At 41.7% G+C, this 26,282-nt stretch overlaps 1 protein-coding gene across 1 annotated transcript in view; it reads left to right on the top strand.

Moving 5' to 3' along the window:
- Csmd1 (CUB and Sushi multiple domains 1) overlaps positions 1-26,282 on the top strand; it is a 1,274,530-nt gene that overhangs the window by 1,104,801 nt on the left and 143,447 nt on the right. The window contains 4 exon segments of the mRNA XM_059244994.1: positions 1,402-1,605; positions 2,447-2,571; positions 3,672-3,768; positions 13,966-14,070. Coding sequence (XP_059100977.1) covers positions 1,402-1,605; positions 2,447-2,571; positions 3,672-3,768; positions 13,966-14,070 — 531 coding nt within the window.

Below are 26,282 nucleotides of genomic sequence, written 5' to 3'. Positions count from 1 at the left end.
TTAGGCTCTTCCAACAGGTGGTCATCTGCACTCCAGGTAGAATATTCTGAAAAAATCCTAATTCATGGAGCCTGTATTATAATTGTAGAGTGTTACCTTTTTCCACTGTGATGACGTAAGATATATTTTCCTGACAAGTTAACAGCCTGAATATTGTTACCTCTACTCCCAGCATTTTATAGCAGATCTACAGAACTCCCTTCATTCACACAATTAAAAGCCCAGCAATTCCCCGCTTCCCCTCACCAATCTCTGGCAGCCACCATCCAACTCTCTGCTCCAGGGAGTTCAACTGTCTTGGATCCTCCATGTAAGTGGAATAGGGCAATCTGTTTCCTGCCAAGACCAGCTCATCTCTCTCAACACAATGCCCTGCAGATGCATCTAGGCCATTGTGAATAGCAAGACCTCCTTCATTTGTAAGGTTTAATAAAATGCTCTTGTATGAATTTACGGAGCACACATTTTCATACCGTCATCTTCTGAGGGACGCTGTCTTAGTTTTAACTGTCAGCTTGAAACAGCCCACAGTCATCTGACAGGAGAGTCTCAACTGAGGGATTGCCAAGGTCAGATGAGCTTGTAGTCATGCCTGTGAGGGCACTCTCTTGATTATTAATTAATGCCGGAGGGTCCAGCCTACTATGGGCACCGTCCCTAGGCTGGTGGTCCTGGGCTGTATGAGAAAGCTACCTTAGCATGAGCCTGAGTGAAGTGGGAATCAAGCCAGCAAGCAGTATGCCTTCATGGTTTCTGCTTCAAGCTCCCACTTGAGTTCCTGCCCTGACTCCCCTCAGTTACGGGCTATGATCAGGAGGTATAAGCCAAATAAATCCTTTCATTCCCAAGTTGCTTTTGGCCAGAGTGTTTTTATCACAGCATTAGAAAACAAACTAGATTGAGTACTTAGTTTGTTTAATATCTTGGCTACAATATTATTAGTAGACCTCAACTTCAGCTCTTCAGGATAAATATCTAGAACTGGAACAATAGGTCATGTGGTGGGTCCTATCTTTAACAGCGTGATTTATCACAAGGACCACATCTAAACAAGTCATTTATAGAGCACTTGTCCCACCAGACTCGGACGTTGCTGAGGAAGAGCAAAAGTGGTAGTCATTGCCTTCTAATTGCCAGCACAATCATCTAAGTTTTAATTAATTTGAACTGCTTGAATACTAATGAGCCATCCCAGGCACTAATTCTCCTTTGATCCCATCTTCCCATCTGAATGAGTGCTCCTTGGTGGTGCCCAGGGACACCATGGGAGGAAATGTGGACACAGAAGTGCCCCTGGGGTCACTCCTTACAAAAAGGTTTATAGACACTAGTATCTACCCTGCGTGCACTCCTGATCCACTCCACTCTGACACAGTGGCTCTGCATCTGCTTCTTCCCCAGCTGTTCCACGCACCAGTGACACGCAGTGCAGCTCTGTCCCAGAGCCCAGATATGGGAGGAGGATTGGTTCCGAGTTCTCTGCAGGTTCCATAGTTCGATTTGAGTGTAACCCGGGTTACCTGCTACAAGGTTCCACGGCCATCCGCTGCCAGTCTGTGCCAAATGCCTTGGCCCAGTGGAACGACACCATCCCAAGCTGTGTAGGTAAGTGGGGCCCATGAGATGAAATGATTACCTGGGGCTGGATCATAACCTCATCTCAGGGTTAGAGACCTGCTGTCAGTCTTCACAAAGTGATCTTTATGAAGATCAATTATGTCAATAGCCCAATAGCAGCAACCTTAAAATTAATGCTTCCTAAAACAGGAGATTTATATGTGCAAAACATGTATTCCTTCTTGATGCTCATTAAGTCAGCCATCAACTCTAAAGTTATAAAAAGTATAATTTCATTCTGTGGGGAAAGCATTAGGATGGTGGGTTGTGGTATTATGTGTATGATGCCCTTTTAATGCATTTGTGCTGATTATGAATATTGCAAAAGCCTTGGGGATAACAGAGGCATTGTTAGGTGTTATTTGCAACATTTTTCAAAGGAACTTTCAGTGCAAGGGTGATTATCCCTTGAATTTATTGGTACATTTTAAGCATCTCTTCTTCTCCCTGGATTGCTCTGAAACTCATCAGTGTGACTTGGAATTGCATGTCTGCAGATGGAAGGGAACGCTCTACACACACACACCCTTACATTAAAGTAGAAAAATAGCTCCAAACAAAACACACTTCAGAGACACCGTTTTTGTAGACAGTCCCATCTTAGAAAACCCCCAAAAAAGATTTACTTAAGACTTAAAACTCAGTTACATGATGGCTATCAATCTTTATATATTGTTGCCCATTTGAAGAGAAGAGATTAAATTTTACCTTGGCTAAAAATGTCACTTAAAATAGCAAGAAAAGTTTCCTAATCACAGCCAAGGAAAACAAGACATCAATTCCCATAAATTCGCTTAGTGTTTACTTAACATGTGGCTCTGTCTTTTAGTTCCATGCAGTGGCAATTTCACTCAAAGGAGAGGAACAATTCTGTCCCCAGGCTACCCTGAGCCATATGGCAACAACTTGAACTGCGTGTGGAAGATCATAGTAACGGAGGGCTCAGGGATCCAGGTAGGGCCTCAGACCAGGGCCACTGAGGCAGGTCAGCTGGGATCCCCCAGCTTTCCATTTCCTCCTCTTCCTCTCCTCGTTCCCCTCATCTCTTCTTTCCTTCCTCACTCTCTCCCTCCCTCTCTCCCTATCTTTCTTCTCTCCTTTTCTTCTTCACTTACTCTTCTTTCCTCCTTATTTATTTAAAGATTTAAAAGACATTATTATTTATTTATCTATTGGCTTTCAGTTATCTTGAGTTAGGATTCAGCATAATGAATTTTATTCTGGCTTTTTCACACAGACTTTGCCCTCATTCACCCCCTTGCTCCACTGACCTCCTCCTGCACTCTCCCACCCTTCCCTCTGGTCCCCTCCTCCTGCAATCTCCCACCCCACCCTCTGGTCCCCTCCTCCTGCAATCTCCCACCCCACCCTCTGATCCCCTCCTCCTGCAGCCTCCCCATCTCTCCCTCTGGTCCCCTCTTCCCCACTCTACTCCCTTGCACCCTCCTGTCACGGGTTCTCTTTGTTTCTATTCTGAGAGTTGCTATAAAATGTTTCTAATCATTTTCTGTATTTTCAATAAAATGTATGTTTATTTATTTATTTTTATTAAGATTTTTTAATTCATTTTTATTTACTTATTTTTAAGGCCTTATTTTTCATTATTTTTAATTGGGAAGGATGCGTGTGTGCAATGCCTGAGCGGGCCACAAGAGGGCCTTGAAATCTCAGGAGCTTGAGTTGCAGAAGGTTGTGTCATGGGTGCTGGGAACAAAGGTCAAGTCCTCTGGCAGAGCAGTAAGTGCTCTTAACCACTGAGCCATCTCTCCAGCTCAATAACTGATTTTTAGAATAAGGGCTATGGGAGGTGTTATTTATAGAAATTTTCCCATGTCCTGTCATCGATTAGTTCCTTTCTTTCATGTATGTATATGCCCACTGGCCCGTCCTACCACCGTTGACACCCTCTTCCAATATGACCCCTCCCATCTTCTTGTCCTCTTCATCTATTGCGTAACCCACTGAGCCAAGTTATTTTTATATGTGTTTATCTTAGTCAGGAAAAGCTCATGAGTTTAGATGAGTTTGATCAAAACTGCTTTGTGACTCGGTAGATTCAAGTGATCAGCTTCGCCACAGAACAGAACTGGGACTCGCTGGAGATCCATGATGGAGGAGATATGACGGCCCCAAGACTGGGCAGCTTCTCAGGTAGGGAAGTAGCTGTGCTTCACTTTGTCTCTGCTTTGGAGTCAGAACCATAGCCAAAGGGGGTATAGAAAACATTCTGTGGACAGTGCCCCACAGCTTTTCTTTCCACATAATGGTTGCCAGTGGGGGAGGTCCAAGAGGGAGGTAGCAAGGGGGTCCTGTGCAGGTGGCCATCTGAAGGAGCCAGGCAACTCAGCAATTAACAGTATAGATTGTAAGGCTGGCCAGTGGAGTCACCACTGACAGGGACATGAGAGAGACAAGACTGAGAAGAAGCTTGCCCAAGGGTAGGAAACCTGGAAATGGCCCTGTGTACTGTGCCTCATTGAGGCCCATGATCCGTCATTCTTCACTGTGACAGAATGGTGACAAATCATAAGCCGAAACCCAGACATCCCCAGCTCACAAAGACAGGGACCAGGAGCTGTGGTCACGGGCAGTGCAAACGGTCCTTACACTTCCAGTTTCACACGTGTTGAGTCACCTTCCCCAGGCCTTGTCCTCTCAAAAAACCACTGACAGCATCACCTTCTTCCTCCACCTTGTCACCATGGTCCCCAAAGCTGATATCATTTGTGCACTATAGTCCAGCCCACTCTTACGTGTTATGTGAGCTCATTCACACTAAGTCCTAAATTTCAGAGATAGAGCTATGTAGTATGACACAATAAATGTCACATGAGAGTTTTTTTTTTTTTTTTCAACTGAAATGTTCTTTTTCTATTGATTTTTTTTATTGAGTAAGTAAGAAAAGAAGGAAGGATGGGCCTTTCACAGTGCTGGCCACAAGACTGATTGTATCTTTAAATGATGGAGAGATTGTGTCTATGGCTGTCAGCAAAGCAAAATGTTTCTGCGTGGCTGGACACATAGGTGCTGGATGGTAAAGTACCAAATACTTACTGTCGCTCATCACCCATTGCTTATCTCTGTCTGTACTTGGTTATTTACACTTTGGGAATTTTACACACAGTGGCCCATCACCAAACAAGTTTGGTCTGGAATTTCTCCACACAGGAAACTTGAGTTCCTTAGCCAGGTATCTCTTGTCACTGTCCTCTTTAGCATGACATTTACAGACATGTTTATCTAATTGACAGAGTTGTGAATGAAGTAGAAATCCCCTGCCCATTAAAAACAACAGTAAGCCCACAATTTAACATCTACATGGAGAATCCCAAATCAGTTTGATTCTATGACATTTGTTTATCTAAGCAGGAAGTGCTGGGAGATTATGGCTGTTCTGGGGAACAGGGATAGCAGTACTTCTGTAAGACCTGGAAAGGATTAGTGAAATGTAGCCACTGGGGAGTGGAGGTTGCTCCCACACACTGGGGGGTGGCGGTGTGCTCTGACACACTAGAGATGGAGGTGTGCTCCCACACACTGGGGGGTGGAGGTTGCTCCCACACACTGGGGGGGGGGGTGGAGGTTGCTCCCACACACTGGGGGGGTGGTGGAGGTTGCTCCCACACACTGGGGGGTGGTGGAGGTTGCTCCCACACACTGGGGGGTGGTGGAGGTTGCTCCCACACACTGGGGGGTGGTGGAGGTTGCTCCCACACACTGGGGGGGTGGAGGTTGCTCCCACACATTGGGGTTAGAGGTGTGCTCCCACACATTGGAGGGGTGGAGGTGTGCTCCCATAATGAGAACTACACTCTTACCTCCACTTCTGCTTCACTTAATGATTCTAAAGAAAGGAACCAGTCCTGGTCCCTATGTACATTGCACAGAAGTGCTTGGGTTTTTTTGTTTCTTAGTTAACCAGGGGAAAATGTCTTTAAAGTTATATGTCACTCGGCTGGAGAGGTGGCTCAGCAGGTTTGAATCTCAACACACAATTCACAAAAATCTTTAACTTTAGTTTTAGGATAAGATGCCCTCTTGGCATCCACAGGCACCAGCCATGCACATGGTACACAGACAAAACACCCATATACGTAAAGGAAACATAAAATAATTTAATTAAAAAAGTTGTTTGTCATAGTTTCCACAGCTGCACAGTTCTGACACCTGTTGCCTGGAGTTGGTTGGAGGCAGAGCTGACGCTTGACAGACCCCATCAGACACAAGTGGGGAGCTAGAGTCTCAAGCCACCTATAATACTGAAAATGAGCTGTAAATCAAGGGATCCGAAGACCCCTCAATGCTAATGGGCATCTAGAGTGGTTCGTGATGCTCCGGAAGCAGACATGCATGATGTAACTTGCATTGAATAGAACAGGAAAGGGCACCAGCCAAATGGAGACACTCAGAGTGTGAGTGTGAGAAGAATCCCAGGCATTGGAATATCGTTCTTCAAAATGTGTCGCCTTCTAGGCACAATGATGTGTGCTACCCATCTGTGATACTCGCCTGAGCTGTGGCGTCCAGATTTTCAGGACGTTTTTTATTACATAGTCATGACTGACTGTATTGTTGGCTGCAAAATGGAACTTAACAGCTTGCCCTTTTTATCTCAGACCACTGGAAGTGGAGCTGGTATCTCATGGGTCAAGCTCCAACCCTTAGCCGCTTGATTGATATCCCCAGTGTGGCCAGCCTCATCCAGAGTTTCCATGGCATAATCCTAACTGTGGTTACCCCAAAGTCAGTGGTCCATCAACCCTTACATGAATGACCAGAATATTCAGTGAACTGGAAGACGCCCAGGGCTCAGAGGTAGCCTGGGTTTGTGACACCGCTGTCTACCAACCATATGATCTGAATTTAAACTATGACTTTTCTATTAAGTTTTCAGATATATAAGGAATGAAAAAAATATTGAGACAATCAAATACTGAGAAAACACAGGTGAAAAAGCAAGCATGTGTCTTGTAAGCTTTTCCCCTTTTCTTATATACTTGATGTTGATTACAGTATCTTCTAATCCATGCTGGCTGAAGCAACTGCTTTGAGACAGGGGGATGATGCAGTTATCTAAACTTGAAGCATCCCTGAGGTCCTAGCTGAGACTCAGCTTATATTCTTTCCTAAAATGTAAATAGGGATCTTAACGAACCAGGTCTCTGGGCTTGCATCAAGAATTCCCTCTCGTAAAAATAACTGGGCCATTTGTAGTTCATTGCAGCCAGATGCAGCTTGCTGCTGTCAAATTAATTAGTGGGAAATTAAAATTTGCAAACGTTTTCAACGATGAATATCAAACTAAAGTAAATATGGGGTTGGGGAGGTGCCTCGGTTGGTAAAATACTTGCCCTGCAGGCATGAGGGACTGAGTTCAGTTTCTAGTCTCGAACCCATGTACGAAGCCACTGTGGCTATGCCCACCTACAATCCCATTGCCAGGAAGATGGCAACAGGGTATCTGAAGTTCATTGGTAGCCAGTGGGGCTGAATCAGTGAGCTCCAGGTTCAGTGAGCGACAATGCAATGGGTGATAAAGGAAGGCACCTGGCACAGACACCATATTGAACACACACTAAATTAAACTAAGCAAACAAGTCTCAAATACTATCAAATTAAAAAAAAAGTATTCTGGAAGACACATGTCTAATTAAAATAACCCTCATGACATGGAACAAGCTTGCTTTATGTAATAGTTTTTCTAAGCAATTAAGAACGATTAACAAAAATCCTCTACATTCATTTAAATACAGCACCTTTGTATTACATTATCAATTATTTCATTAAAGCATACACAGCTATGGGGGCCAATATGTATAGAACATTGTGTAGGGTTGGCTTTCAGGAGTGACTTTGTCTTAGGATATCTGGGGGATGCTTGCCACAAGTGTGACTTGCAGTTTTCTAAAGTATTTACATGCTACAACCAACTGCTCACCAGACTCATGGCAGCAGACAGAGATCACTACCACCTACGCATCCTGCAAGGGATGCATGGGCCAATGTATGCCCACCAACTTGGGGTATTTTAGACTCATCTTATAAACATCAAGCATGAATAATTAAAAACAATAATCAAGAAAGCTCTGGGATATGTGCCCTGTGTACAACACAGTGTTGTGTGTGGTTCCCAATATGCAAGGGAAGGAGGTACACTCAGTGCCACCACCACCACGCAGCTGTGTTTGGAAGTTCAGGTAACTTGTTTTACTCACTAGTTCCCAAAGGGAGGAGAACTCTCCTTGTGATGGATCGGGCTCTCACTTTGACAGACTTGGGCATCTGATAAGAGGATGACTAGTGAAAGTCAGGTCTTTTAAACTGAGGTATCAACTCCTCTTATTCCATCATCCTTGAATAGACTAGACAGGCTGTCTGTCTTCCCTCTGTCTTCTGTTTGAGACTGGATATCCCAGGTATACCCTTTTTTTCACTTCACATTATCTGGTTAAATCACCTTGAGTTCATATTTACAATTCTCTTGCTGTCTTTTCATTTTCTCTCTCTGCATACACACCATAGTGTGTGAGCCCCCATGTCTGACAGTGAAAGCTAGCAGCCAGGCTGACAGTGGCCTGGGCCAGCAAGTCTCCACACAGGCAGTCAGAAGCCTGGCATCTCAAGGGTAGTGTAGTCTCTGGCCAAATTTAAAAGGCAGGACTTTTACTCGGGCAGTGGGTCTGTGTTTGGTCAAACATGTCATGCTGGGAACATGGAGGGTTTCTAAAGGCAGCAGAATCTCCCTGTTGGAGTTCTTTGTTTTTTTCCAAGGGTAAAATGGGTTTTGAAATTTCATACTGGGTCAGTTTCCCTCTTCCTATGTGTTTTCAGGGTGGATTTTTTTTTTGACACTGAGCCCAAGCAAGGAGAACAGGTGACAGGTGTAAGGTTGGGAACTAAAGAGATACCCAGTAAAATTTCAGGGTTAGGAACTGAGTTCAGAAATGCACTGAGGGGGAGAGAATGAGTCTTCTCCACATAGCTTTTGGGAACATAACTGCTCCATCACTGAAAGGTTGAAGGCCATAGGCACCTGGTGTGCTGGATTTGACTCAGAAACATGGGTGTGTATTCTGCATCCCCTCCCTCCATGTTGAGAGAGAAGTTGATTAGCAATAGCCCCATAGCAACAAATGCACCTAAGTTATAACTTCTGTCTTTTAACCACCCTAAGCATTATCAGGCTAAATCCCAGTCTCAACCTTAAAGCAGTGTTTCTCAACCTGTGGGTCATGACCCCTTTGGGGGGGGTTGAACAACACTTTTACAGAGGTTGCCTAAGACCAGCCATCAGAAAACACAGATATTTACATTACAATTCACAACAGTAGCAAAATTACAGCTATGAAGTAGCAACAAAAATAATTTTATGGTTGGGGGTCACCATAACATGAGGAACTGTATTAAAGGGTTGCAGAGCTAGGAAGGTTGAGAACCACTACCTGGAAGGAAGCACATTTCCAGGAGGATTGTTGATTGCAAGGCTAGGATATATGTAGAATGTATGTGTTACAAATAATGTACATAATATGTATATAATACATACATGCATATACGACATATGATCAAGCATTTTGTATATAATGAATGAAATTGATGTTTATGAAATTCAAAGTACTAATTAGATGAATGAATAGCTCCACCACACTGTAGATCCTGACTGATACATGGGAAAGTGTGATGAACACAAAGGGCATTCTTGGTATAATGATGATGATGATGATGATGATGATGATGATGATGATAACTTAAAAAATAACAGATTGTAACTGCAGTCTCATATGCTGAGATGATAGACAAAGCGTATGTGAGACTGGGGCATCTATGTCTCCATGTCTCCCCACAAATACATACTCACTACAAAGTACCAAAACAGCAGAGTGGGGCATGTCAGACCTCCCTTCAGAGTGCTAGAGCCTTAATGAGGATGGGAATGTGCATTGGCAACCTCAGAGCCTGCTCTGAGAAGAACAAATCAAAGCTTGGCTAACTGCCGTGTGGTCAGTGCTACTCTGTACATGTTCTCCCAAGGCTGGCCATCACATGCCGCCAAGGTAGCTTTCACAAGCCTGTGATGCCAGTGCCCAGCTGCCACACAAAACAGCCAGCAGTCAAGCTGAACCAGGAGGAGCGCAGCATCGTACCACTATTCTTATGCCAGATCCAAAGCCTGAATAGTGAATAGTGTTGAAGGAAAGTCCAAAGGTAGTCCACGAAACCTAGCTTGTTTTTATTTTTTGTCTAAAATTTCAAGAAAGAAAGACGAAAACCAAGGGCAAAGGACTTGTAGCTTCAATGCTGTTTGAGATAACGGCTTCTGAGCTTTGCTGTTGGAGCCCTTGCTGGAAGAGGGTGGACACTCACCTGAAGCTCAGAACTCATTGTGCTGTGGTATCTATGTTCTCCAGATTTTGAGAAGGAGCTCTGTGGTTTACTCACTAGTCATGTAATGTGTTTGGGGACCATACAGGTTAAGACTGCTATGACATCTACATGAATATGCACTATGGACACAGAAATAACGGTGTCATATGTCTAGAATGATAGCTGATACATTAGAGCATCTTTAAACTACAACACATTTTCTATTCAGCTAGAAATCACGTCAGCTCTCTTAGGAGAATAACTTTTAAATTGGATATAATCCTTTATCATTGTAGACATGTATAAAATTCTCAATAAAAAATGTAAGTTATATGGAGAAAAATGCTATATCAGACCAAAGTTTGGATTTTTTTTAAGAACACAATTAATATTTAAGGATTTTGTTCCTGTGATCCTTTAAAGTATTTATAAAGCAGATTCTAAAATATTTTAATTATTGGATAAAAATAAATAAGAATGAGATGTCATAAGAAGTACATATTTCAAAACAAAATGATTGACATCTTTAATAAATTCAGTGCTTTGGTTTTTTCATTTCTGCTTGGGTAGGAATATGTATGTAGATCTTTTTTAGTAAGCCATTGAAAAATCACTTTTGGAAGCAGGCGGGTTATAAATTATAAATGAGTAAAATAGAGCAGAATTCATGCCGACTTGTATCTGCCAGTTGGTATTAAAGGAAAGCAAATATCAGTATACTGAGAGTAGACTCTGCAGGGACAATAATAAAATTTTGCAGCTTCCTTTGTTATGTGTCATTCTATCTGGGTCACAGTAAAACAATGTGATCAGAAATATTCTGCCTATGGCAACATTAAAAAAAAAATCTCTTGGTTGCATTTTGCATGGAGAGGATAAGCCCCTGATATTAGACTACCCTGAGAAGACCCGAAGTTAACTCCAGGTGCAGGGCAGACCCTTTCTGTCCAGAGGTGGCTGGGTGATGAGGGGCCCACCATATGTAGCCCTCCTGAAACATAGGACAGACAGTTGTTAGATTTCATGACTGACATACTAAGAGGCATAATTTTTCATCTGAAAAAGGCATGTGAATTCACAAACCAGTGTCATATCCATAACTCATTAGCTCATCTGAGTAAAAGACTTACCATGATCTTCATGTTATAGAATCAGAATGCACTCAAGCTTTTGTAGGTGACATGGGGTGATGGAGTTAACCAGTCCCAGAGCCTGAGCTACAAGTGGCTTTCTGAGTCTACTGTACAATTGAAAAATCAAACAATGCTTATGTGCAAGTTACTAAGCTGGGAGCTAAGAACTCTGAAATAACTCAGGTAGGGTGGATATAGGACACTCAGGCTGTGCAAAGTGAATTCCTATGTTTAAGCATGGGAGAAAAAGAGATGTGTCACTATTAACACAACAGCCTGGTGTGATTCCAGTAGCAAATGAGAAATTGTGAATTCTTCATTGTTTGTAGGAGACCTGTGGTGCTGTGCTGATTACTTTTAACACAACCTAGAACCACTTAAAGTAGCCTTAATGAACTTGTTTAGATCACATTGGCCTATGGGTATGCCTGTTGGACATTGTCTTGATGTGGTAATTGATGTGGGCAGTGCTATTTCACTGGCCAGCCCCTGGCCTGTATAACATTAGAGAAAGCAGAAGCAAGGAAAGATCCATGATTTTTTGATTATTTGTTTTGTTTTTCTTTCCTTTCTGGACTATGGACATGATACATTGAATTCCTATGTTAACTTCCCCAAAATGATGGGCTGTATCCTGGACATATAAGCCCCACAAACCCTTCCTGGCCTTCATTGTCTCTCATCAGGGTATTTTATCACAGTAACAGAAATGCAACAAGAACAGGTAGAAAGCAAAGAAGAGTTTTTCGTTGTAGGATCAGTTATTATTTAAGCAGACATTATCAACAGACACCATGAGATTTCCCCAAAATGTCAGATAAAATCAGACCATGCAATGAAAACTTGGAAAATGAAGCTGTTAGATCCACAGAAAACATCATTCCTCTTCATGTGCCAGCCAGATAACAAGTATGCAAGACAAAAGATGACAAACATCATGAGATTCCACGAAATAAGCCACGGTACATCCTTTTAGCCAATGTCTTCTTTTGTGGATTTTAGAAGCAGTCTGAGACTGAACAATAAGCAAAATAGTTAACACCCTCCACATCCATGGTTCTCTGACATCTCTGTTCCTCTCTGGGACCTTGGGGTACCTACCCTACTGGAGGCCTATGACCAAAACTTTCCTTTGCTGAAGATGGACCGGGAAAATGTGTTACCCAAAGAGGACATACCAACAGACAATTCCCCCACAGCTAGTCAGGGTTAAACAACTATCATTTATCCGTCTGTTTAGATTCGTCATCTGTCTTTCTATCCATCTATCTTTTTCTCTGTACTCTACAAATTCAAGCAAGCATTCTAAAGAGACTTTTCCTCACACGTCCTTAATGGTCTTATTGTGGATTTTTACTATTGGTTTATCCTAAAGAACTTCCACCTCTTGAATTCAACTCCCTTTGTCTTCTAGGGCAAAATGATTGAGGCACAGAACCCAGATATCGAAGAGGTGACCTGACTTCCTATAGTCTAACACACACACATACACACACACACACACACACACACACACACACACACACACACACACACAAATGGATACAGGTTTCTCTTTTCTTGCCTCTTTTTCTTACTATCCACCTTCTAGAACACTTTAAATAATATAATTTTGGTCCCAGTTGGCCAATGAAGGAACATTATTAGATAAAACACATGTTCAAATGATTGGTGAATTTCTGGAAACCCAATGATAGATTCCAGATGGCAGCCCAAGGTTAGCATGAAGGTTTTATTCTACTCTCAGATTAGCATTATCAGAAGCTCATGGGAGCTTGCCCCAGGATATATCCCAGATACCAACTATGTCATTCATTGATGTCTTTCCCAACCTTACCACAGGAGACAGCCAGGTCTAGGACCAGCAGGTGTCCCGGCCTCTGTAAATCTCTTAGCCTTTGTCTTCCAAAGCCTCAGCTTCTAAAACCAGAGATGCTGGGGTGGGTCTCAGTGTGGAAAGGGATAAGGGCAGATCAGCAGGGAGGCTAGGGAGCTTCCTGACATGACTTTCACAGAAAAATAAAACTAGTGGAAGGTCTCAGAAAAATAATGGTGGCTTAGTGCACCAGCAGAGGCTAAATTCAGGGCCAAGGAGTTGAGGGTGGTACCAGTAAAGGGTATATTAACTGTTCAGAATTACTGGACCTCACAGTCCTATAGAGCTTGGAGAGGAGTACATGTGGTGCTGAGAGACAAGAGCCCCAAAGCTTAAGACTCTTTTCCAGCCTGAGGTAATCCCAATACTAACTATAGTCCTTCCCAGTGCTACAGAATTCATTACTCACATTCTCCAAAGTTGATTTAGATTTTACTAAACAATGTAACATATGGGATTTCTCTAGCCTGGGGGTATGCAAAATAAATGCATAGAGAAAGGAAACTGTTTGGAGACAGACTGATGACTGTAGGTAATCTAGGCCAGACTGAAGGTAAGGGGATTGACTGGGTGCAATCTGGAAGAAGTGGCAACAGGTCCAAGGACCCTCTATGCAGTGGTTCCCAACCTGTGGGTGGCGACCATCAGAAAACACATAATTCTGATTGTCTTAGGAACCCCCAAACATAAATTTATTTTGGTTGCTACTTCATAACTGTAATTTTGCTACTGAAAGGTGTCTTGGTTCCTATGTGTTTTCTGATGGTTGCAACCTACAGGTTGAGAACCGCTGCTCAAAGGTGTCTTGCAAAATGGAGCGAGTGGACAAGCAATGGTCAGCTTCAGCACTCGGATTAAACACAGATGATCAGACAAGCTCTAGGCACTTAGAAGCCTGGGATATGGTCTTCCATGTTCAGCGTGTGGAATGCCTGCCTGTTTCACGTTAAAGCTGTTCCTCTCCCCCCCGTACAGGGACCACAGTGCCCGCGCTGCTGAACAGCACTTCTAACCAGCTCTGCCTGCACTTCCAGTCAGACATCAGTGTTGCCGCTGCTGGCTTTCACCTGGAATACAAAAGTAAGATAAACTGTTGCTTCTGTCTGGCTCCGGGAGCATCCTCCCTAAAGGAACCAAACCTGCATGTGTTAAACAATGAAATGTTGCTGTGGTGAAGCTCATCTAATACTTACATATAAAATTGAGTTTTACTAAGCATAGGCTACATGAAGCCTAGGCTGCATTGAGCACATGCAGAAGTTAGTATCTGGAATAATGAGATGAACTGGCTGTGCTTTCAGGCTCTTTGCCTTAGGAAACACAGCCAGCCATTTGTAACATGACTGACTTTATGTGTGACAAAAGATACTCAGTCACATCCCAAAATATAGAGTATGGTCATCTCAGCAGATAATGTCCTGGGGCTTTCCTTACAGACTCTCAAAGGTGTTTAAACAAGAACTAGTGAGAGCAGGCATTTCAGAGCCCATGTTTATGGGTTATATTCATTTTAATTGGAAAGAGACACCACAGATGAGAGTTGAATTGTTATGAAAGTGGATGTGTGGCTGCATTAATGGTCTCATAACTGGGACAACAAAGGTCAAATCCACAAGCCCACTGCAGTCGTGGATACTGCCGGTAAACCTCGTAAAAGTGAAGCCTGAATTTTCCAGGGAAAGCGAGGTTTATCTGGGACGTGTTTTCAAGCTCTGAAATAGCTTGATGTTGGCATTATCTCCTCTAATAAGCGGTTGCAAGTGAGCAAATACGTGGGTTAGCGTCAATAAGTGATTTTTAAAATTGAGATAAACAGTTTGCTGGAGTGTAATGCATGTGTTTTCAAAAGGCCACATTCCAGCTGATGATAAATATTCATCACCAGCCACCAACCACAGGCCCCGTTCATAGTCTGCCTAAGCCTCCCCACTTATTACAGGCATTTGCATGCAAGTGTGTTCTAATTTATATGAATAGAACTACTCTAGTGACAGTGTAAAATGATCCTGTGAATGTTATTTATGTAGAATACTTCTGGAAAATTCTGCTACTTTGATACATTCTGCAAAGATTCCACAAATAGCAGTTGCAAGCCTCATTCATGACTGTGTTAACCAACCCATTAATATTTTTGCCCTGTTGGAACTCATCACTGTTCTTAGCCCTTGAGAAGTTATCTGACAGTTTCTGGCTTCCCCTTCTCTTTTTGGGGAAGGAGACGTTGGTAACACAATTAGCCTGTGATTATTGGGGATAATTATTTACTTTGCACATGTACTGTAGCTCTATTAACATAATTGTCTCCATCCCACAATATTCTTAGTCAGTATGAGTCTCTAATAGAGAGACTAATTTCGTTCCATCTCCTGTGGAAATGCAGCCTCTTCAAGAACCCAAGACCTTGTGCAAGAATCCAAGACCATAATTAAGTAATGTGTTTGCTTATCATTGGACCAAACATGATGCTACATTTGGACTTGGGCTACTCTAGGTGGCTGTCTTTGTGGCTGGTGCTGTTTTGAAAACTCACATCATTTATGCACTCAAGGGAATTCGGCCCATTGCTCTAATTTTTCCTACCTGTTGTAAATGGGTATTATAAAGAATTCATTGAGTTAGCTTTACCGCTCTGAAGACTATTGACCTAAGTTGCCAATTATCTCTAATATTTTAATATATCAATCTATTTAGGCATGCACTCTAAGATGCATATTTCCAAATCTCTGTAAAAGTCTCTAGATTCATGTTTTTAGTAAAATGTGCATCTGTAAGTTTAAAAGAAGAAAGCAACTCCTAGAGCATATGCCAAGCAATCTTTTTGAGCTGCTGTCTGTCCTCAGGCAGTGCTGTATTTTTGAGATGAAAAAAAATAAAAGCAGAAAACCTGTCACCACAATGATGACCAAGTATACAGAAGCACAGTGAGCACTTTGCCAGGAATACTGTTTACTAAGCTCCTCGGGCCAGGAGCCCCAACTGCCACTGGGAAGGGATGTCACAGATGTCCCTATTTAGTAATGTTCACATCATACACAAGCCCAAGTCTAAAGTGAGGAGGACCAAGATGCCTGTTGAGACCGAAACCTGAACCACAGTACCTGCTCCATACCTGCCTCCAGATAGGACTCCTCAGTGTTTGTGTGAATGAAGACCAGGCCTCCTTAATCCAAAGGGACACCGCAGAATTCTCAAACCCAAACCACTTGCATCTGAAGGGGTGGCACATGTAGTTCCAAGAGTGCATGGTTTGACATGCATGATCCAGAGCATCTGAGTGTGTGTAACGTAGGGAGCACATGCACATGGATGTACAGCATCTCTGAGGACTTGAGTTTCTAAGAGTGAAGAATCTGGGAGCCACAAGGCACTTTTTACCTGCTTTTCTCCAAAGTGGTGCACTAGGGGCTTCTGTGCTACCCCACCAAAGACAGCCTGTGGTGAGAAGGTCAGACCTCCTGTCTTTGTCCCTGAGACAATGGAGACTCGGACCCAGCCTTCAGTGGTTTGCTTGGGTGAAACCAACCTGTTTCCCCAGGCTCTACCTCTCCTGTGTCTGTAGCAGACAGTGTCTGTCCCTCCTGTCCCCTTGAGGGAGTGTGTCCATCAGAATTCAGGTCACCCAGGTACCTCAGTGTTGCTATGGATTCAGAAAAGTTTTTGTCTTATACTTCAACTTTTGATTGTTAAAGTAAAAGGGGTGTTTTCTTTTTCAGATTTCTACAGCTCAAATGGATGGGATTTCTAAATTGTTCTCAGTCAAGGGGTATTTGTGATTTAGATATTTTTAAATTGCTGAGGTTTTGCTTTTTGTTTTTATGTTTTTAACTATACTTGGGAGCTCTAAGGGCTTAAATTGCTCTAGGTCAAAAAAGTTAGGTGAATGTTCCCAGGGAAGCCTTAAAGTTCTTCAAAAGGCCTTAAATTTTTTGAAGTAAAGTAATAAGCCTTTTAGCAGGATGGTATCATAATTGAATATTGACAAATTGACAACCTGGGTTAACTCCCTGATTATAATAATCCTTATAAATATATGTAAATTATAAGCATACTTTAGTGACAGTCTCATATTAGTGATACTCATGAGCATCCTGATGTCATTGGTGGGCCTGATTAAGTACCCATGAAATGGGAGCTTGGACAAGAACCTCACTGTATGCCAGCACATTAGAGAGCTCTTTGTGTCCCCAGTGATGAGTTCTGCACCCCCTCCCCACAGAGAGGCTGTCAATAAGCACCTGCTCACAGTGTGGTAAACTGACCTTATACCTGCCCATCTTACCTCTCAGAGATTTATCTCTATTTAACCATTCACTGGTTTATACGGTTTTCTGTGACAATTGTCACTACCCACAATTTCCCTACAACCTTCTTTGAGTCTTCCTCTATCTCTACCAGAAATGCTTTCCTGAATCTCAGTCAATCATTAAGCCTCCCCCATTGTATCTTAACTGAATTGAGTAATGTAAATTTTTAAGTAATGTAAATTCTGGCTTCTTCCTCATATCCCAGAGAATTTCAGAGAAGCTTCTAAGAATGTGAGGTCTACCAGATAATCATAGGCTTCTGATACTTTTTGTATGTGTTACATGCAGCCCAAAGGATTGCTGCAAAAAATTAAAGTTTGTTCCTACCTGTGATCTTTGAACATTTAAAAAACATGCAGTTCAATGCAAAAGGACCATCTAAAACAGTTCCCCAGCTGCTCTTCTGAGCAAAGAGACTGGGGTTTTCCACACTGTCCTGCACTAGGCTTTGAGAATCTCGGGTCTCAGCAGATTTGAAAAGAGCAAGATGTGTGGTTATATTGTGTTCCCCAATATATTGTGCACCCTAATAAACTTATCTGGGGTCAGAGAACAGAACACCCACTAGGTATAGAGGCCAGAAAATGGTGGCACACACACTTTTAATCCTAGCTTTCTGAAGGCAGAGATCCATTTGGATTTCTGTGAGTTCAAGGCCACACTGGAAACAGCCAGGCATGGTGACATATGCCTTTAATCCCAGGAAGTGATGGCAGGAAGCAGAAAGGCATATAAGGTGTGAGGAGCAGGAACTAGAGCTGGTTAAGCTTTTAGCTTTTAGCAGCAGTTCAGCTGAGGTCCATTTGGATGAGGACTCAGAGGCTTCCAGTTTGAGGAAACAGGATCAGCTGAGGAATTGGCAAGGTGAGGTTGGCTGTGACTTGTTCTGCTTCTCTGATCTTCCAGCTTTAACCCCAATATCTGGCTCTGGGTGTGATTTTATTAATAAGACCTTTTAAGATTCATGTTACAAAGGGGCAGGATAGATTTTAGGAAACTGAGCCCTCCTCCTAAACATCTGTGGACAGTCACATGCTGGCCCAGATATAGTTCCTTACATTCTTGCTAGGTGGACCCTGAGTACTGCTTACAGAATCTGTCAGCTCCAGGATAAAATCCGCTCCTTTCTCCTCTGCTCTTGCCTCAGAGCTTACCCACAGGAGGAGGGGCCTTTCTGGACATGAACAGGTGAACAGGTTCTTGTGACTCATCAGACACCAACTTTTATTTGACCATTTTTCATCTGGAACAGCCTCTACAGAGCATACTCCATTCCTTCTTTCACCTCTCCTGGGAGATGGTGGCTACCCTGGCCGTCCCATTCTTCCCCTTGTTGTACACACTCACCTCTATCACCTGTTATGTGCACACATCTTCATTGTCTGCCATTGTTATTTCAGCTCCATAGAGAGTGGCAGGACAGATATATATATATATATATGACCCCTATTTCTGTCACATTTAGGTTCCTAAACCTCTTCAATGGCTCCTGACTCTCAGGCATCTTGAAATCATACAACAAGTTTCTGGGGTGAAGAATGATATATACTTCAGGCTGAAATAAAAGTAAACACATGAACAGACACATGCCACAACACCTTCTTTTTTAAAAATCTGTAGAACCCAGTGAATGGCATCGACTGCTGGTTTGTTTTCATATAAGTTATTATCACATAATGATGTCTAGTTGTGGTAAATGCTGCAAAAGACATCAAGGGACACACTTTGGTAAGATTTTGTTCCTAATATTCTATTTTAAGTGAAATCTCACATAATTATTTTAAAATGCAAGTGAGTTTGGGGGTTTACACATGTAGGAACTGCTGTGGGTCTCCTGTTAGTGCACAGGAGGCATGGAGTAGCTGAAACTTTATTTATCAAGGATTTACCCTATTCTTGGGGGGCTCTCAGTATGGTGGTTAATCTTGGCTGTCAGCTTCGTGAGATCCATAATTGTTTGGACCATGGGCCTTTAGGTATGTCTGTGGGGAGTTATTGTAATGAAGTAATTGAGGTGGGTAGATGACACCATTCACTGTTGATGACATCAGTCCTTGGAATAGAATCTTCTACTGCATAAAAATAAGGAAGGGAGCTGAGCACCAGCATCCGTCTCTTACCTCACTCAATGTCACTGCGTGACCAATGGGTCTACTGAGTAGTGGGGATTTCAGTCAAATCTAAATGTCTTATAGTGGCTTGCTTTTACTTAAATAGATGGAGAAGACTTGTGAATATAGTTTCATTCTGGTTACATTAAGCCTATCTCTCAAAACAAAAAGAAAAAAGATTCATTTTTTTAAAATTTATTCTTTGAGAATTTCATTAATGAACACAACCCCTCCCTGCTTCATGTCCCTTTTTTTTCACTATTCCCAATATTGAATGCATCAATCCGCTGACACCTTGTAAGTCTGAGAGAAGAAGGGCAGAGCGTACTTTTGAGATTCTCAGCTTTTGGATAGTTGACTTATGAGCTATTTCAGTGCCCGCTGCCATGCTTGACTTCCCCATGTGATTGTGATGGACTCTGACCCCTTCAAAACCGTAAATCCAAATAAACCCTTCCTTCTATTAGTGGCTTTGGTCACAGTGTTTTATCACAGCAATAGAAAAGTGACTAATGCAATATACTAACCAAAGAGCTAATAAATAAAAGCATCAGGCATGTCAAACATTATAAGACACTAAAACAAAATAAATGTATTAGAATTCTGGATAGATTTTTTGCAAGAAGATATTATTTTAATGAATTACCTTACTTCACTCAGTGTCACTGCCTGACCAATGGGTCTACTGAGTAGTGGGGATTTCAGTCAAATCTAAATGTCTTATAGTTGTTTACTTTTACTTAAATAGATGGAGAAGACTTATGAATATAGTTTCATTCTGTTTACATTAAGCCCATCTCTCAAATGTCTACATTGTACTTGATTTTTCCTCCTATTAATATAACACACTCTAGAAGCCTCAACAAAAACTTGTTACGGCTGTGGTTTCAGACAAAGCCTGGGCCTCTTGTTCAGAATCCCTGACACTGCAGTAAGTGCACACGTGGGTAGATTTATTTTTGTGTAATTGAGGAAAAGTTCAAGTGTGGTGTTTGACATTTAACAACCCTAGCTGAGTCTAATGGTCTGACTGTTCTGAACCAGCTGTCGCTCTAGTAAACTTAAGTGGAGCAATTCCGGAATTTGTGATGGATATAGCTCCGTGGTAAAGACAGCTGGCGAGGCTGCATTTTTAGCAGTCTTCCCCTTTCGTGCAAAAGTGTGACAAATTTAACCAGCACACCCACCTAGTGGCCCTGTGGAAAGTAGGAAAGTAGGATGCTTCCCTTTCTGCTGTAAAGTAGGGACATGTTCAGATGTATGTCTTTGCGGCTGCAAAGCTGTTTATTTTGGTTCATTTGTTAAAGTATTGTTTGCCACTAAAGAACACCTGGTTTCATAACATTGGCTCTTTAATCATAAAACACAGAAGTGGATTATCTAGCAGGAAAAGTAATGATGGAGATTCTTTAGGCCAAATTTATCACCTATTAAATGGCAAATGTGGACTACCCTGCCCCAGGTAGTGTGCTTCGTGACAGATGTGTGCTAATTGTTTACACGAATGTTGGTCACTGTGACACAGCATCACAGGCTGGAGCTCGGACAACCTAAGTATAATTCTCACAATCCTGGAGCTGGAAATCCAAGGTCAAGGCATTGGTAGAGTCTTCTGATGAGGACCCACATGTTGGGTTTGTAGGTTCTGCACAGGGCTCTTACTCTGCATTTCCTTCCTACAATAGCATCCGTTGTGAGGATCAATATCATTCTTACCCAACTCTAGTCCCCTTCTAAAGGGCCCAATTTTAAATCACATTGGATTTTAAAATGTCAGCATGTGAGTGTTAGAAGGATAAACATTTGTCCCATAACCATAGGAAACAAGAGGAAAAGAAGGAGGAAAAGAAAGAGGAGGAACAAGGGGAGGCAGAAGAGGAGACTATATTGTTTTCATAGGTTCTTAGTCTAAAACTGAGGAAGTTGATGGAACATCAATTGTAAATTCAACATGAAAGTAGGAGTGTGCTATGGGGCTTGGCGACTCATTATTTACTGCAGCTTGGCTTTGGGTGTAGACAAACATCACCTGGATAAATCACTATCTAAGGATCCATAGATGAGGCTATTGGGCCAACCAGTGCTTCACAAGTGCTGTGCAGAACATGCCCTCCCTGTGTTGTTTGTGGTGTTGCACAAACCACACCTGTCCTGAGATCAAGCAAACCTTGGAAACCCAGGCTTGAATAAGGTGGAAAATGGCCTGTCTGTGAAGGATTGCTCTATGTCATTAAAATGCTAAACCTCTAAACCTGTAAGTCACCCTTAATTAAATGTGTTTCCTTGTAAGAGTTGACATGGTCATGGTGTCTCTTTCCAGCAATAGAAACCCTAACTAAGGTAGAGATATCACTGATTATCAGCAAAACTTCTGTTTTAGAATGTACAAAGCTGACATAACTTCAATGATAAGAATTTTTCAACAGCTGTGGTAATGTGTACCTGACATCCTAGCATTTGGGAGGCTGAGACAAGAGGATTAGAGTTCCAGTTATTGAAACTGCCTCAAAAAAATTATAATCAACTAGTAAATTGGAGTTCATATTTACTTGTACTATACAGAAGAACTGTTCTTTAGTTATAGATGTTCTACTTTTTACAAAAGTGTTAAATCCCACGAGCTTTTGTCAACTGGATGTATTGTCAATCTAAAATGCATGTGATACCTCTGACCTAGTACCAGTTGCCCATCCTTCTGATCTACTAGCAGCTAGAGGCTGTGCAGCTTTACAAAAAAAATTGTCTTACCTTATATCACCAGCCCTGGGAAAAGATCAAAAAGAAAAATTCACAATGTGGTTCCTACTCAATGCACATTGATTACCACCTCATAAAGCTAAAAGTCCCTTTGTTGAAACACTGTCAAGAGAGACCATTTGTATTTACAGCACAACATCATTGACATTGTCTTTTTTTCTTTTCTTTCTTTTTTTTTTTTTTTTTGGTTTTTTGAGACAGGGTTTCTCTGTGTAGTTTTTGGTGCCCGTCCTGGATCTTGCTCTATAGACCTGGTTGGCCTCAAACTCACAGAAATGCCTGGCTCTACCTCCTGAGTGCTGGGATCAAATGTGTGCACCACCACCACCCAGCTGATATTTTCTTTTTTCTTTTTCTTTTCAAAATTAAAAGATAGCCTTTTGTGTCCACATAGTGTAATGATGATCTACCCACATATTGAAATGATGTGTACATGCATAAATGTTTATGTTCTAGTTAGCTTTAATTCTCAATTTGACATAGCTTAGGGTCATCTGAGAGGAAAAAGTCTGTGGAGGAATTGCCTAGGTCAGATTGTCCTGTGGACAAGTCCGTGGGGATTGTCTTGGTTGTTCATTGGTGTTGGATGGCCCAGCCCACTGTGAGCAGCACCATTCCCTGGGCAGGTGGTCCTGGACTCTACAAGAATGCTAGCCAAGCATGAGCCCATATGAACCTGCAAGCAGCACTTCTCCATGGTTTCTGCTTCAATTTCCTGCTTTAGTTCTTTACCCTCACTCCCCTCAATGACAAACTGTAATCTAGAAGTATAAGCCAAACAGTTCACTTTCTCTCTAAGTTGCCTTGGTCTAAGGGTTTTATCACAGCAATAGAATAAAACTGGAAAATTGTACTTTGCATTCCCTCTGCTAAATACTCCAACTCTGAGTCTCTCCATGTAGATCTACTTCCCATGGTTTTTGCTGTTGTTGTTATTATTAGTGTTATTGTTGTTTTAAGCTCTTCAATCAGAGCAACATGTTCATGTTAACTTGTGAATTGTGAAGACTCTAGGCTACACCATCAGCAGTGGGAGCAATGCTCAATTGAGAAAAATCCTTTGAATTCATCTGGGTGTACACCTTCTGCAGAGTTTCTGGTTATCCTATGTAGCTGGAGTTTTCTCCATTCCTGCTCAGGCCTACAGGCACTCAGACCCAAATAAACACACAGATGCTTATATTAATTAAAACTGTTTGGCCTAATGGCTCAGGCTTCTTGCTAACTAGATCTTACACTTAAATTAACCCATAATCCTTATTTATGTTTACCCACGTGGATTGGTACCTTTTCCCAGTTCTGCTTTCACACCTTGCTTCCTCCGTGTCTGGCTGGCGACTCCTGACTCAGCCTTCCTGTTCCCTGAATTTTTCTTTCTCTTTGTCCCACCTATACTTCCTGCCTGGCTACTGGCCAACCAGCATTTTATTTATTAACCAATCAGAGAAACAGATTCACAGCATACAGAGCGATATCCACAGCAATCCTCCACTGTTTGATTTAAAAGCATGTGGCTGTCATGTGTTGTCCATAATTTTCACTTCTGAGATTCAAGTAAACTCACTCTGGATTATTTCTGCTGGTTTTTGAGCAGTCACAGTGTACTCTGGAGACCTGATGGGCTATCTGCTCACCTCTGGCACACAACATTCACACTTTATGATCAGCAGTAGGTCAAGCCATTAAACTCTACTTTTGGTCAAATTAGGACACTTATCTTTTTAATGGCTTTGTTTCATGGTCTTTGCTTCTACAGGCTAGATTCATGGGAGTTAAAAACTTCCTTCCTACATTCTAAATCAAATTGAAACTTTATGTATTAGCACATTTTCAAAGTCCACATTTTAACATCAGAGTGAAGAGAAAATATATTCATGGATAATAAATTATAAAACATCATAATGTGTTAGCCACCCCCATACATACAAATGGTCACATGTTCTTCAGATTTGTGAAAACAATCCTCACCTGGTCTTCAAGCAGATCAAGGAACCTGGCTGTGCATGGACCACCTTTTAATGAAATCCCTCATTAGGTGTTCCACATCATCATGTATGATGTTAGTTCAGAGTACACCATGATTAGATAGGGATAGAAACTCTGTCAAAAATCTTGCAAATAATTTTCCAGTCTCTTCTTCCTAGACATTGCTGCCTCTGAAACATTAGTGGAGAATTTTCCTATCAATTTGTTATATTTAAATTTATCAACTTTAAAAAAAATTATGTTGTATTTATCTGGTTTTGAGACAGAGTGCCATTATATAGCCTAGTGGCCTCAAATACTCAATACCTCTGCCTCATCTTCCTGAGTTCTGGGCTTCCAGGCATGTTCCAACACCATGCCCCATTTAACCAGTCTGTAGGTTGTCCTTTCCATGTTTTTGGAGCTTCCTAGACATATGTTTGTCTTGATGAGAAACTCATATGTATGGCTTTCCACCACCCCTGCGATGCATCTACTCAAAGCTTAATGTGAGATACAGTCCAGTCACCTCTGGCAAATATTTCTCTCCCAACTCAGTGTGCAAGACAGTTTTGGTAAAGAGTGTCCTCCCTCACCTGAGGTAGACTGATACACTCATGCTGGCCTAGACTCATCACTGCATACCACCCTGCTTGATGCTTGTCACACCGCTTTTATTTCATATTTTGATTATTAATTATATATTTTTTAAAAATATCCAGATAAATGAGAGAACTGAAAACCACCCCTACATACGCTGAGAGTTTACATTCTTAGTTTCTAACATACATAACTGCGTGGGAGGTGCTGAGATGGAGGAAAAGCACGGTGGTGCTTCTTTCTGCATTTCAAATATCATGATATCTTTGTGGAACATTCTCAGTCTCACCATATTACTCCCTGACAAAAATGAGGTCTTGGTGTGTTGTTATTAATTAGAAAACACATGCTACATTTCCTGTGGTGATAGATATCGATATTACCTTTTTCAGAGGATGAATTCAATTACAGTATAGAATTTAAAGAATGAGAAAATGAAACCCAATTAATATGCAATAACTGCATATAAATCAACATATAATAAAAATACATTAAAAAGGAAAAACACATTATACAGCATGCAGAAGGGAGGCAACTCAGCTATTGATGTCTGGTATTACTCCTTACCATTTTAGTCTCAATAAATATTTACCAATTTAATCTCAGTAAATTTTCCTTTTTGATTTTGAACATTCTGCTATTGAAAACTTAGTTCTTAGCCGGGCGGTGGTGGCGCACGCCTTTAATCCCAGCACTCAGGAGGCAGAGCCAGGTGGATCTCTGTGAGTTCGAGGCCAGCCTGGGCTACCAAGTGAGTCCCAGGAAAGGCACAAAGCTACACAGGGAAACCCTGTCTCGAAAAACCAAAAAAAAAAAAAAAAAAAAAAAAAAAGAAAACTTAGTTCTTGGCCCTGTCTTTTGAAAACCTGAATTGTTCCAAAGTGATGCCGTTGTCAAATGATCATAAATTATACTTCATAGTGTTCCAAACTTTAATTAAGTATTTTTCAATAATATTTTATTATATTTTTAGTGAAATTTTAAAAATGAAGCTACATACACGGCGGGGGGGGGGGGGGGAGAAAGACAGAGAGAAAATGATCTTGCTAATAATCTTTAGTGTATGGATTTTAAATATAGCTGTGATATCCTGTGTAATTGTCTTTTTATATTTGGCAGTTTTATCTTCTATGAAAAACCTTAAATGGCTTAAAATCTGTGTTAGAAATACAACATATTGCAGCTTAACGCAAATTGTGTTTTATACTTAAAAACAGCTATTTAGGGAAAAATCTAACTTGGGAAATTTTTGTGACATATCTCATAGCTACTGCTTCTCTCATATGGAATGGCTGCACGCCGTGGTGTGAAGTGTTTTAACAAGTTCATGGACCAGCCCAAACTCAACAGCAGGGGCTCAGGTGGACATTCCCACTAGGAAGGAAAGGGGCACTGATCTCTGGATGGTCTAGGATGCATGGCTTGCAGCCTCAGATTCACAGAGAGGAGGAAACATGCTGGCACCTTGTGGAAGCCACGGGCAAAGGCTACACCATCTCCTTGTGTGGCTAGATTAGCAAAGACTTCTCTTAAGTTTTTGAGTGGGATCAGCTGG

The sequence above is a fragment of the Peromyscus eremicus genome, chromosome 17, assembly GCF_949786415.1.
Source record: "Peromyscus eremicus chromosome 17, PerEre_H2_v1, whole genome shotgun sequence".
Taxonomy (NCBI): Eukaryota; Metazoa; Chordata; class Mammalia; order Rodentia; family Cricetidae; genus Peromyscus; species Peromyscus eremicus.
This window is presented reverse-complemented; position numbering and strand designations above follow the sequence as displayed.